We start from the raw sequence: 13541 nt of genomic DNA on the forward strand, positions 1-13541 counted from the left end.
ACGTTGTGTCTCCTGCCTCATCAGTGCTCATCTGAGTCTGGCCTGCTTTCTTTCCTCTTGTTCCAGGCTCCCAAATGTTTGTCTGACCTTTCGCTTCCTAATTCTGGCCATTTTCCGGAGCCAGTCCCTACTTTTATCATTACTTTCCTGAGAATTCTAGGTCTCATTCTTCCTACCCAAGCAAAAAAAAATAGAATTTGTTTAAAGTTGGGAAATATTCATGTGTTTAAAAGTGTATACAGTGACACAAAAGCTGTGAACATTTCTACATTGTTTTTTTAATAATTCAAGTCTAGAATTTTTTCTTACATCCCTTCTCACCCCAGTCAGTAAATGCACAAACTTCTAATTGTGTAACTTTGGGGAGTTAAGAAGAGCCTTCTATCGACCCTACTTAGGTTCTCCTTTGAGAAGAGATAGACACATTATGAGGAATATACACATAAAGTATAATGAAATTTTTGTCATGTGGATTAGTTTTTTTAGGCAAAATCTCAGAAACTAATTTAAGACAGTACAATACTGGTATTTTGAAGTAGTTCCTGCATAGTAGAAATAGCAAGATCCAAATTCTGTATGTATTAAGTTCTTCTACAAAGGAGATTTTATCATATGCTTACAAATACCTTTTTGTAAATGAAAGCTGCTATAGAATGAGAAAGGTAAATGTCATTCATCTATATGCTCCAGACAAAATGTTGTCAAGCCTATTTTTAACAAGACTTCTAGAGATAAATAAAACCCTTTCTTTTGATAGTCTTTTCACTGATAATTAACTTTGCTTCCCCAAAGTTGTCCTTTATGTCTGTCTTACTTCTGGCTTTAATTGTGACCAATCACTCCAAAGTGATGTTTTAGGGGTAATTAGGAATAAACACATCAGAAGTGGTGCTTGGCAGGTTTCTCAATGTTTTTAGGAAGAGGTGACAAATAATGAAAGGGAGAAGGCTAGAAACCACCTGTGGTGTTGGACTAGAACTAGAGGTATCAACGTGAATTCACGATTTTTAATATATTTAGTGATAGATACAAAAATATAGATGTGTGTGTATACATAAGTAGTATCCATACATACGAGGTCTGACAATTAAGTTCGCGAACTCATTGCAATGATGTTGCTAACCTTTTTTTTTTATATCAGAGGAATTACTCATTATGAATTTGTACCAACTGGACAAACAGTTAACCAAGTTTACTATTCGGAAGTGCTGAAAAGGCTGTGTGAACAAGTTAGACGACTTGAGCTTTTCTCCAACAATTCATGGCTCTTGCATCACGACAATACACCAACTCACACGGCACTGTCTGTAAGGGAGTTTTTAGCCAGTAAACAAATAACTATATTGGAACACCCTCCCTACTCACTTGATCTGGCCCCCAAAGATAAAGGAAATATTGAAAGGAAGACATTTTGATGACATTCAGAACATCAACGGTAATATGATGACAGCTCTGATAGCCATTCCAGAAAAAGAGTTCCAAAATTGCTTTGAAGGGTGGACTAGGTGCTGGCATCAGTGCATAGCTTCCCAAAGGGAGTACTAAGAAGGTGACGTAGTGATATTCAGCAATGAGGTATGTAGCACTTTTTCTAGCATGAATTCACAAACTTAATTGTCTGATCTCGTATACTTCTTAGCCTTCTGGGCCTAACTGGGAACAGTGACATTCTAGTGCAGTGAGTATACGTACCACTTATCCTTTGCATTATACATAACATTCTTCAACAAATGAAATCAAAAGTCTTTGCAGAAATAGCTGATGGCAGAGATGGGATGGGAAAAATACAAAATGAGCCTGGAACATCTTTTTTTTTCTTTTTAAAAATAAAAATGGCTGTATTATTTTTCTCAAAAGAAAAATGCCATATATATGCTCGTAAAAAAAAAAAATCAAGCAATGTTGGAAAATATAAAGAAGAAAGTATTTTATGTACTCTTCAAATTAGTGATAGTAACTCTTCAAAAATCTTATTTGTTGCAAATACTTTTCTGTTATTTGTTTTTTTAATTACAAGGGTTTTACTTTTTTTTTTAATTTATTGGGGTGACAATTGTTAGTAAAATTACATAGATTTCAGGTGTACAATTCTGTATCACATCATCTATAAATTACATTGTGTGTTCACCACCCAGAGTCAGTTCTCCTTCCATCACCATATATTTGATACCCCTTACCCTCATCTCCCACCCCCCAACCCCCTTCCCTCTGGTAACCACTAAATTACGTTCCCCAGATTAATTTTCAAAACCCCGTGGCCATCTTGTGGTTACTGATTGTTTTCTAAGCCCCTCACCTTCCCCCTCACCCCCACCCCAAGGGTTTTACATTTTTTTATGAAATAAAATTTATCAGGTTTTCCCCTTTTCATTTCTGGCCTTTGACTCATGATTAGAAAGGCTGCAATTTTCCCTGGATAATAAAAATCTTTATCTTTTCTCCCCTTGTTACTTTTTATTTTAATTGACATATATTGAAATACAATATCCTATTGATTTCAGGTGTACATCATAGTGATTCAAATGTTTATATACATTATGAAATGATTCCCACAATAAGTCTGGTCACCATACAAAGTTATTACAGTATTCCCTATGGTGTACATTACATACTCATGACTTAATTATTTTAAAATTGGAAGTTTGTACCTCTTAATCCCCTTCACCTACCGTGTTTCCCCGAAAATAAGACCTGGCCAGACGATCAGCTCTAATGCATCTTTTGGAGCAAAAATTAATATAAGACCTGGTCTTATGCTAAAATAAGACCGGGTATAATATAATATAATATAATATAATATAATATAATTAATATAATATAATATATAATATAAAGTGGTGCATATAGCTCTTCAAATTGTTGTTTTTATTTATTTATTTTGGATAAATACCCAGAAGTGGGTAGTTCTATTTTTAAATTTTTTTGAGGAACATCCACAATGTTTTCAATAGAGGCTGCATTAGTTTACATTTCCACCAACAGTATGCAAATGTTCCTTTTTCTCCACATCATCACCAACACTTGTTATTCTGTTGTTTTTGATAATAGCCATTCTAACAGGTGTGAGGTGAAACCTCCTTGTGGTTTAGATGTTTATTTCCCTGATGGTTAGTGAGGTTGAACATCTTTTCATGTGCCTGTTGGTCATCTGTATGTCTTTGGGAAAATGTCTATTCAGTCCTCTGCCCATTTTTCAATTGGGATTTTTTTTGTATATTAAGATGCATAATTTTTATATAGTTTGAATATTAATCCCTTATCAGATGTATGATTTGCAAATATCTTCTCCCATTCAGTAGATTTCCTTTTCGTTTCGTTGATGGTTTTCTGTGCAATGCAAATGCTTTTTATTTTCATATAATCCTATTTGTTTATTTTTGCTTTTGTTGCCGTTATTTGAAAGACTGATCCAAAAAAAAAAAAACTGCTAAAACTGATGTCAAGGAGTCTACTGCGTGTGTTTCTTGTAGGAGTTTTATGGTTTCAGGTCTTAAATTCAAGTCTTTAATTCATTTTTAATTTATTTTAATATATGTTGTACGAAAATGTTCTAATTTTATTTTTTTGTATGTAGCAGTTCAGTTTTCCCATCACCATTTATTGAAGAGACTGTTTTTTCCCCAGTGAATATTCTTGCCTCCTCTGTCATATGTTAATTGATCAAATATGTATGGCTTTTATTTCTGGGCTCTCTATTCTATTCCTTTGATTTATGTGTGTTTTCATGTCAGTACCATACACTTTTTTTTTGAGGGGGGAAGGGGAACAGGACTTTATTGGGGAACAGTATGTACTTCCAGGACTTTTTTCCAAGGTCAAGTTGTTGTCCTTTCAATCTTAGTTGTGGAGGGTACCATTCAGCTTCAAGTTGTTGTCCTTTCAGTCTTAGTTGTGGAGGGCGCAGCTCAGCTCCAGGTCCAGTTGCCGTTGCTAGTTGCCGGGGGCGCAGCCCACCATCCCTTGTGGGAGTCGAACCGGCAACCTTGTGGTTGAGAGGACGCGCTCCAACCAACTGAACCATTCGGGAGCTCAGCGGCAGCTCAGCTCAAGGTGCCATGTTCAATCTTAGTTGCAGGGGGCGAAGCCCACCATCCCTTGCAAGACTCGAGGAATTGAACTGGCAACCTTGTGGTTAAGAGCCCACTGGCCCATGTGGGAATCGAACCTGCAGCCTTCGGAGTTAGGAGCATGGAGCTCTAACCACCTGAGCCACCGGGCCGGCCCCAATACCATACACTTTTTGATTATGAAATTTTTGTAGTAAAGTTTGAAACCAGGGAGTATGATATCTTTAGCTTTATTCTTCTTTCTCAAGATTGTTTTGTCTCGTCAAGGTATTTTGAGGTTCCATAAAAATTTTAGGATTATTTATTGTTCATTGAAAAATGCCATTTGTACTTTGATAGGGATTGTATTGAATTTTAGATTGCCTTGGGTAGTACGGACATTTTAACAATATTAATTTTTCCAATCCATCCATGAGTGCACGGTATATCATTCCTCATTCCTCATTTTTCTTTCTTTTTTTTTTTTTTGATCATCTTCAATTACTTTCTTCATCGCCCTATAGTTTTCAGAGTACAAATGTTTTACCTCCTTGGTTAAATTTATTCCTAGGTATTTTATTCCTTTTGATGCAGCTATAAATGTGTTTGTTTCCTTCATTGCTCTTTCTGATACTTTGTTATTAATATATAGAAATTCAACCAATTTCTATATATTAATTTTGTATCTTGCAACTTACTGAATACATTTCTTTATTTTAATAGTTTTTTTGGTGGAGTCTTTAGGATTTTCTATGTATAATATAATGTCATCTGCAGACAGTGACAGTTTTACTTTTCTTTCCAATTTTGATGCCTTTTATTCCTTTATCTTGCCTAATTGCTGTGGCTAGGACTTCTAATAATATATTGAATAAAAGTGGTGAAAGTGGGAATCCTTGTCTTGTTCCTGATCTTAGAGGAAAAGCTTTTATCTATTTACTGTTGAGTGTGATGTTAGCTGTGGGTTTGCCATTTATGGCCTTTATTATATCGTGATACATTCCCTCTATACCCACTCTGTTGAGAGTATTTATCATAAATGGATGTTAATTGTCATGCTTTTTCTGCATCTATTGAAATGATCATAGATTTATATCCTTCATTTTGTTAATGAGATGTATTGATTTGCAGATGTCAAACCGTCCTTGCATCCCTGGAATAAATCCCACTTGTTTATGGTGTGCAATGCTTTCATGTTTTAGTAAAATTTGTTTGCTTATATTTTTTGAGAATTTTTGCGCCTGTGTTCATCAGGGATATTGGCCTGTAATTTTATCTTTTGTAGTGTCTTTGTCTGGTTTTGGTGTCAGGATAAATGCTGGCCTTGTAAAATGACTTTGGAAACATTTTTTTCCTCATCAAATTTTTGGAACAATCTGTGAAAGATAAGTATCAACTCTTCTTTAAATGTTTGGTAGAAGTCACCTGTGTGGCCATCTGGTCCTGGACTTTGGTTTTTTGAGAGTTTCTAAATTACTGATTAAATTTCATTACTTGTAAGCAGTCTATTCAGGTTTTCTATTTCTTCATGATTTAGTCTTGGAAGGTTGTGTGTTTCTAGGATTTTTTTCATTTCTTCTAGGTTTTCCAATTTGTTGGTGTATAATTGTAGTATTTGCTTATGATGCTTTATATTTCTGTGATGTCAGTTGTAACTTCTTTTTTCTTTTCTGATTTTATTTATTTGGACCCTTTCTATTTTTTTTCCTGATGAGCCTGGCTAAAGGTTTATCAATTGCGTTTATCTTTTCAAAGAACCAGTTCTTAGTTTCATTGATCTAGTCTATTGTTGTTTTTAGTCTCTATTTTATTTATTTCCACTCTGTTCTTTATTATTTCCTTTCTTCTGTGAACTTGGGTTTCATTTTTTCTTTTTCTAGTTCCTTTAGGTGTAAAGTTAGATTGTTCATTTGAGATTTTTCTTGTTTCTTGAAGTAGGCCTGCATCACTATGATCTTCCTTCTTAGAATTGCTTTTGCTGCATCCCATAGATTTTGGAAAGTAGTGTTTCCATTTTCACTTGTCTGAAGACTTTTTTTTCTATTTCCTCTTTGATTTCTTCATTGGTTGTTCAGTACATGTTGTTTCATCTCCCAAATGTTTGTTTTTTCCAATTTTCTTCTTGTAACTGATCCTGAGTTTCATACCATTGTGGATGGAAAAGATGCTTGATATGATTTCAGTTTTGAATTTATTGAGACTTGAATTTACTGTTTATTTGAATTTATTGTTTTGTGGCCTCACATGTGATCGATCCTGGAGAATGTTCCTTGAGCACTTGAAAAGAAGGTGTTTTCTGCTGTTTGGGGATGAAATGTTCTGTATATGTCTATTAAGTTCATTTGATATAATGTGTCTTTTAAGGCCAGTGTTTCCTTATTGATTTTCTGTTAGGTGATCTATTTATTGATATAAGTGTGGTATTAAAGACCCCTAATACTATTGTAGTACTGTCAATTTCTTTCTTTATATCTGTTAATATTTGCTTTTTATAGTTCTGTACTTCTATTTTGTGTGCATATATATTTACGAATGTTATGTCCTTTTCTTGGATTGACCCCTTTATCATTATGTAATGCCCTTCTTTGTCTTTTGTTATAGTCTTTTGTTATAGTCTTTTTTGTCAAAGTCTATTTTCTCTGAGATAGTGTTGCTACCCCAGCTTTGTTTCCATTTCCCTCTATGTGGAATATCTTTTTCAATCCCCTTCAGTCTGTGTGTATCTTTAAATCTAAAGTGACTCTTTTGTAGCCAGCATATAGATGTGTCTTTTTTTTTAATCCATTCAGCCACTCTGTCTTTTGATTGGAACATTAAATCTATTTACATTGAAAGTAATTATTGATAGATATGTACTTATTGCCATTTTATTATTTGTTTTTGTAGTTTTTCTCTGTTTTTTCTTCTCGTGGTATCTTCCTTTGTGGTTTGATGTTTTCTCTAGTGTTATTTTTTTTGGTTCCTTTCTCTTATATGTGTCTCTGTATATTGTAAGATTTTGTTTGTTGTTACCATGAGGTTCATAAATATCAATGTATATAGCAGTCTATTTTAAGCTGACAGACATTTATGTTCCAGTGACTTCTAAAAGCACTACATTTTTACTGTCCTGCCATTGTATGTTTTATGTCATATTTGACATCTTTTTATTTTGTGTATCCCCTAACTACGATAGTTATAGTTGATTTTACTACTTTTGTCTTTTAACTTTGATACTGTTTTTGTAAGTGGCTGATTTGCTTTTACTATATATTTTCCATTGTCAGTGAGATTTTATTCACTTATCTCTTTTCTTATTTCTAATTATGATTATTTTCGTTTCCACGTAAAGAGGAGCCTTTAACATTTCTTGTAAGGCCAATTTAGTAGTGATGAACTCCTTTAGCTTTTGCATTTCTGCAAAGTTCCTTCTTTCTCTTTCAATTCTGAAGGATAAACTTGCTATGTAAAGTATGCTTGGTTGTATGTTTTTTTCTTTCAGCATTTTAAATACATCCTACCATTCCTTTATGGCCTGCAAAATTTCAGCTGAAAATCAGCAGATAGCCTTACAGAGTTCCCCATGTATGTGACTAGTTTTGTTTTTCTTTCTGCCTTTATAATTCTTCTTTTTTCAGTTAAATTTCTTGGGGTGACATCAGTAAGTAAAATTATGTAGGTTTCAAGTGTACAATTCTGTAATACGTCATCTATATATTGCATTGTGTGTTCACCACTCAAAGTCAGTTCTCCTTTCATCACTATATATTTGATCCTGTTTACCCTCTTCTACCACCTCCTCCCCCCTTACCCTCTGATAACCACTAAACTATTGTCTGTGTCTATGAGTTTTTATTTATTTGTTTGTCTTGTTCATTTGTTGCTTTCAGTTTTATATTCCACATATGAGTGAAATCATTGGCACTCGACTTTTTCTGTCTGGCTTATTTTGCTTAGCATGATAATTTCAAGATCTGCTCTTTATCTTAAGTTTTGCCATTTTAATTATAATATGTCTTAGTGTGGATCTCTTTGGGTTCATCTTATTTGGCACTGTGTGTGCTTCCTGGACTGGATTTCTGTTTCCTTCCCCAAGTTAAGAAAGTTTTCAGCCATTCTTTCTTCAAATAATTTTTCTGCTCTTTTCTTTCTTCTCCTTTGGGAGCCCTGTAATTTGAAGGTTGGTACACAGCAGTCGCTTAAGAGATCCTCATTTTTTCCATTATTTCTTTCTTTTTGCTGTTCTAATTTGGTGATTTCTATTATTCTGTCTTCCAAATCCCTGGTCCATTTTTCTGTATCATCTAATCTGCTACTGATTCTATCTAGTGTATTTTTCATTTCAGTTACTGATTTCTTTTTTTCTCCCTGTTTTTCTTATATTTTCTCTTTTTTGATGGGCTCACTTTGTTCCTCCATTCTTCTCCCATGTTTGGTGAGCATCCTTTATGACCATTACTTTGAACTCTTTATCAGAATTATTTATCACCACTTCATTATGGTTTTGGGGGGAGGGGGTTAGCTTGTTCTTTTGTTTGGAACATATTCCTTTGTCTCATTTTGTTTGACTTTCTGTGTTTGTTTCTACAAATTAGGCAAAGCAGCTACTTCTTCTGGTCTTCAAGGAGTGGCCTTTGTGTAGAAGCAACCCCTATGTAGACTGCATATCTACATGGCAGGCTGGCTTGGAACTGAAGTGGTGCAGACCACTTAGTTCCCCATATGCACTTTGTCCAGGTGCCTTGGCAGGATGGCTGGAGTCAGAGCAGGCATGGGCAAATGGGGGAGTCCCAGGGTGCTACATGCCAAAACCACCTTGGTGGGATTGCTGGATATGGAGTGGGCACAGGTGGGATGGAGGTTCCCTGGGTGTGCCACACCCACGGGCCACCCTCACAGAACAGCTGGAGCTGGAGTGGGCTTGGGGGCTTCCAGGGTGTACCATACCCAAGCTACCTTTGTGAGACAGCTGCAGCTGGAACAGGTACAGGCTGGGGAGAAGTGCCAGGGCATGCCACTTCAGGGTCACTTTGGTGGGACAACTGGAGTAAGCTCAGACTGGGGGTGTTCCCAGGGAATGTTGCACCAGTACCACCTTAGCAAGATGGCTGGATTGAGTGCGGGTGAAGTGGGCCCCAGAGCATGCCACATGGGGACCATCTTAGCGGGGCTCCTGGAGCTGGGACGGGCACAGACAGCCAAGGGTACACTGGTGCAGCCTTGGGAGGCTGACAACAGTAACTGGACTGTGCTTTTGCCCCCGCTATTAAGGTTGAAGAGGAACGTAAAAATGGCCCTCATCCACACCTCCAGTCCCAGAGAGAGTTCCAGCAGTTCTTTACCTGTTTGACAGATGCTCTAAGATTAATAAATGGATTTTCTTCACATATAGTCTAGGTGCCCTTTAAGCCACTGTTTTTCCACTGTGCCCGAGGGTGGGTGACTCTGCACACGTACCCCTCAGTGATATCCCTCCCTACTGCAGGTAATTATGTTAAGGGTAGGGTTACTATTTTTATTGTGTCTCCATCTCTCCTACCCTTTTCTATGTGATCTCTCTGTTGTTTGCTGCGCAAAAACTGCCCAGTCAATGCTCATTTCTTTTCCAGGAGGAATTGTTCTATATGTAGATGAATATACAATGTGTCTGTGGAAAGAGGGGAGTTCAGGGTCTTCTTACACTGGCATCTTGGACCCTATCAGAAGCTGAAACAGCTTGTAGCCGGAAAATAATGAAGTTCTCAAAAAATGATGGGGATATATTAAAAGGATACAGGAACCAACTTGAAGGGGTTCCCAGTGGCCAAAGTTGGTTCAATTGAAGCAACATAGTAAATAATGATACTATAAGATTATAACCCACAAAATAAAATAAATATCCATGAGTCCTGATATAAATAATTGAACTAATAAATGAGGTAGAAAAGACAGCTCTTTTTATCTTACAATACTAATTAATAAATATTGGAAAATAAGAGCAATAGGAAATCAACATTATGAAGCCCACAGTAGTAACTGTTGCAATCAAGAACCATTGATGGATGCTAACATTAGTGGGTAAAGTTTACTATAAAAAAGGATACTTGTATAATCTCCAAATATCTCCCCACAGATATTTATTATTTACAAATGCCAACTTTACAGTGGCAAAAGCTGGCAGACACCACCACTTTAGCCATGTAATCAGCATTAATATTACCAGTAATAAAACATCAATATCACTTACCCAAATATGACGCACTGAGAATGACATCATTTTTCTGGTATTCTTGCCACTAGTGAGAAAACATTAGTAAACACAAATTGAGAGATAGTCTGCAAAATAATTGGCCTGGACTATTCATGATTATCAAGGTCATGAAAGACAAAGAAAGCTAGAGGATCTGTCATAGACTAAGAAGACTAAGAAGACTTGACCACTAAATTCAGTGGAGATCCTAGATTGGATCCTGGACCAGAGAAAGGACATTCATGGGGAAAATGGCAAAACTTAAGATCTGTAGATTACTTATTAGTATTATATCAATGTGAATTTTATGATTTGTACTATTTATACAGTATTTGTACTATGGTTACATTGCTGGGTGAAGGTGTATGGGAACTGTCTGTACAACTTTTGCGACTTGGGTAGATCTAATGTTATTTCAAAATTAAAAATATTTGTATGGGTTTTGTTTTTTGGTTTTGTTTTTTTTTTAGAAGAAGGGAACTTGGAATACATGACTTTTAAAATCTCTTCCATCTAGCCTTACTGTTCTACAATACAGTGATGCAAATGAAGAGTAACAGATTTAAGTACTTTTATTTTCTGTCTGTCAATTAAGAAATATGAGACAACTGAAAATAGGATCAGATTCTAAACTGTCAATTCAGTTCAGTGGAGTATGTCCTGAATAGCTACTGTTGTGCCCAGTAGTCTACTACTGAGTAAGATGGTCCTTGCCTCCAAGATGATCACAGTCTACTGGAGCTTGAAAATGATGTGGTGATCTTCCCTTTCAATCACTTAAATTACTAAGATCTCTCTTCCTTGATGTTTTAAAATAATGGAGTTGGATAAAATAATATAGAAATTGGTAAGTGTTGTATACCTATCCAAGAGAGTAAGAGCTACCAAGGTGGGCCACAAGATTTTTCAGTCTGGGTGCTTGATGAGATAATGGTAAGCATTAATTCAGCTAAGCCACCTAGGGGGCTTTTGATATTAAACACTTAGTGTATGAGGGACCAGTAGGACATTCACATTAAGATGCCACCAGAAATCACTAGTAAACACAAACTCAGAGAGATTCTGCAAAAGTTGGCCTGGACTATTCAAGAGTATCAAGGGCATGAAAGACAAAGCTAGAGGGTCTGCCATAGACTTAAGGAGATTGACAGCTAAATTTAGTGGGGATCTTAGGTTGGATCCTAGACCAGAAAAAGGTCATTAGTGGGGAAAATGGCAAAACTTACGATCTGGGGAAAATGGCAAAACTTACGATCTGTAGGTTACTTAATATTATTATATCAAGGAGAATTTTATGATTCCAGTATTTGTACTATGGTTACATAGCTGAGTGAAGGTATGGTGGGAACTCTCATAATTGGATATTTCATTGTAAGGTAGTATGAAGATGCGTGTATTTGAAAATAAAGAGTAATGTAATTCTAACATTCCCTTAGTGTTCATTTGCTGTATGATTGTATTGCATTAAGCTTGTACTTTCATAATCCGATTATGACAAATCACTGAATAATGAATTGGTATGTTTCATTTAGCAGATATTTACTGTTGAGAGTCGTAACTTTCAGGAAATGTAATGCAGTTAAGCCAGGAAGTTATGACTTATGTTCTAAACTCTATTAATAAAGATGATTTTTGATTTGGGGGTATTTGGTGGCCTGTTTCTATTTTCTTTATTCTCTGTTTAATTTTTATTCTTTAAATAAAGTGTAGCTTTGAACCCAGAAAAATGTGTAAATGAAGTGGAAGTCTTAGTGCCACAATGTATTTGATGAAAAATTTTAAGAAATTTTCACCATTATAATTTGTGACAAGTCTTACCCCTAACACTTTTGTGGGCATGATGTCTTCTGTGGAAGATTAAAAGTTGTGTATCTTATTTCTGCAGTAGGAATATACAGCATATATGATGTTTTCAGGTCCACAGAATTGAAAAGTCAATGTGGGTACTTACGTTGAAAAGTGTATACTGTCAGCCTAAGGTGTTTTTTAATCTTTCATCTCTTTTAAGGGTCGAATATCCTTAGAAAAATAAGCCATGGGCATTACAAACGTGGCCTGGTGAAATTCAATATTTACAATGACAATTCAGAATATGAGCTCCTTGGGAGAAAGTTAACCCACCACTCTAACTTTGCATCCAAATATCTTAAAGTGTGCCATTGGTTTTATGAAAAGGTTTTGATCTACACTTCTAGTTTAAGTTCAAAAGAAAACCTACATTTTAAAGTGTATTCCTTTTCTGGGTATATTTACTTTGAACTATAGCATATAGTTTTTCTCATAAATCTAACCTGCCACTATCTGTTTTTAAGACTTTGTAAACTTCAAGTGGTTATGATGTGTGAAGTTTGGATTAAACTAAAATTTTTAGAAAACACATGTTATATATTTTGATTGTTTTGATTTTAACGTGGGCCAGTCAAAAACTTGAGTGTCTAGCAAAGTAATATACTATACTTTTACTGTAAGAAATCACAGAAAATTGCCCTTTCTCATCATGTTAACAATAGACAAATGAAGCAGCTGTTTTTATTCTTAATGTAGTTGTTTGAAAAACTTGCACAATTTAATGAAAATGTCTCTACTCATAAAACTTAAAATGCTCACACATGGAAAAAGTCATAATGTTTTGGCAAATATTGCTTTGTTAGGAATGTGAATAAGGTATACCTGCTTCATAACTAGAATTCTAGAGAAGTGGCATAAAACTGTGGGGGAAAGCCCACTGAAAAAGAAGACTCTGACAAAGGATGAATTAATGACCTTAGAAAAGATGATTCTTGCGCAAACATATTTTTTGAAATGAAAGAATTATAATATATACCCCTCTCCATTTCTTTTTTGTTTCTTCAGGCATAATTCTTGGGTCATCATTTCTACTCAACATAAACGATTTTCTCCTTAAAACAAGTCTCAAAGAAAGAAGTCGGATTCTGATAGGACCATGTTGTGCTACTGCCAATCTGGAAGCTAAGTGGTGTAAACACAGTGGCAATCCTGGCCCAGAACAGTCCATACCAAAAATATCCATGGACTTGAGAGGAGGTCTACTACAGGTCTGTGGGGATTGGCCACATTTTCCCCATAAGTTTTTAACTAGCCTTTGTTCAGGTTTTAACTCTTAGTAAATTTTTAATCTTGATGTGGTGAGAAAGGGTATTGTCAGATTGCTGTCTTATTAAACATTTTTAACAGCTTTATTAAGATATAATTCGCATACAGTGCAATCCACCTAATTAAAGTGCACAATTCACTGTTTTTTTAGGACATCCACTGAGTTGTGTGAT

The 13541-nt window shown here is 35.5% G+C and overlaps 1 protein-coding gene across 7 annotated transcripts in view; it reads left to right on the forward strand.

Annotated features, from left to right (window-relative positions):
- Positions 1–13541, forward strand: part of VPS13B (vacuolar protein sorting 13 homolog B) — a 719992-nt gene that overhangs the window by 566528 nt on the left and 139923 nt on the right. For all 7 annotated transcript variants that reach the window (XM_033126656.1, XM_033126657.1, XM_033126651.1 and 4 more), the window contains exon 37: positions 13108–13310. In XM_033126656.1, coding sequence (XP_032982547.1) covers positions 13108–13310 — 203 coding nt within the window. The remainder of the gene's footprint in view (positions 1–13107; positions 13311–13541) is intronic.

The sequence above is a fragment of the Rhinolophus ferrumequinum genome, chromosome 14 (genome assembly GCF_004115265.2).
Source record: "Rhinolophus ferrumequinum isolate MPI-CBG mRhiFer1 chromosome 14, mRhiFer1_v1.p, whole genome shotgun sequence".
NCBI classification, from domain to species: Eukaryota; Metazoa; Chordata; class Mammalia; order Chiroptera; family Rhinolophidae; genus Rhinolophus; species Rhinolophus ferrumequinum.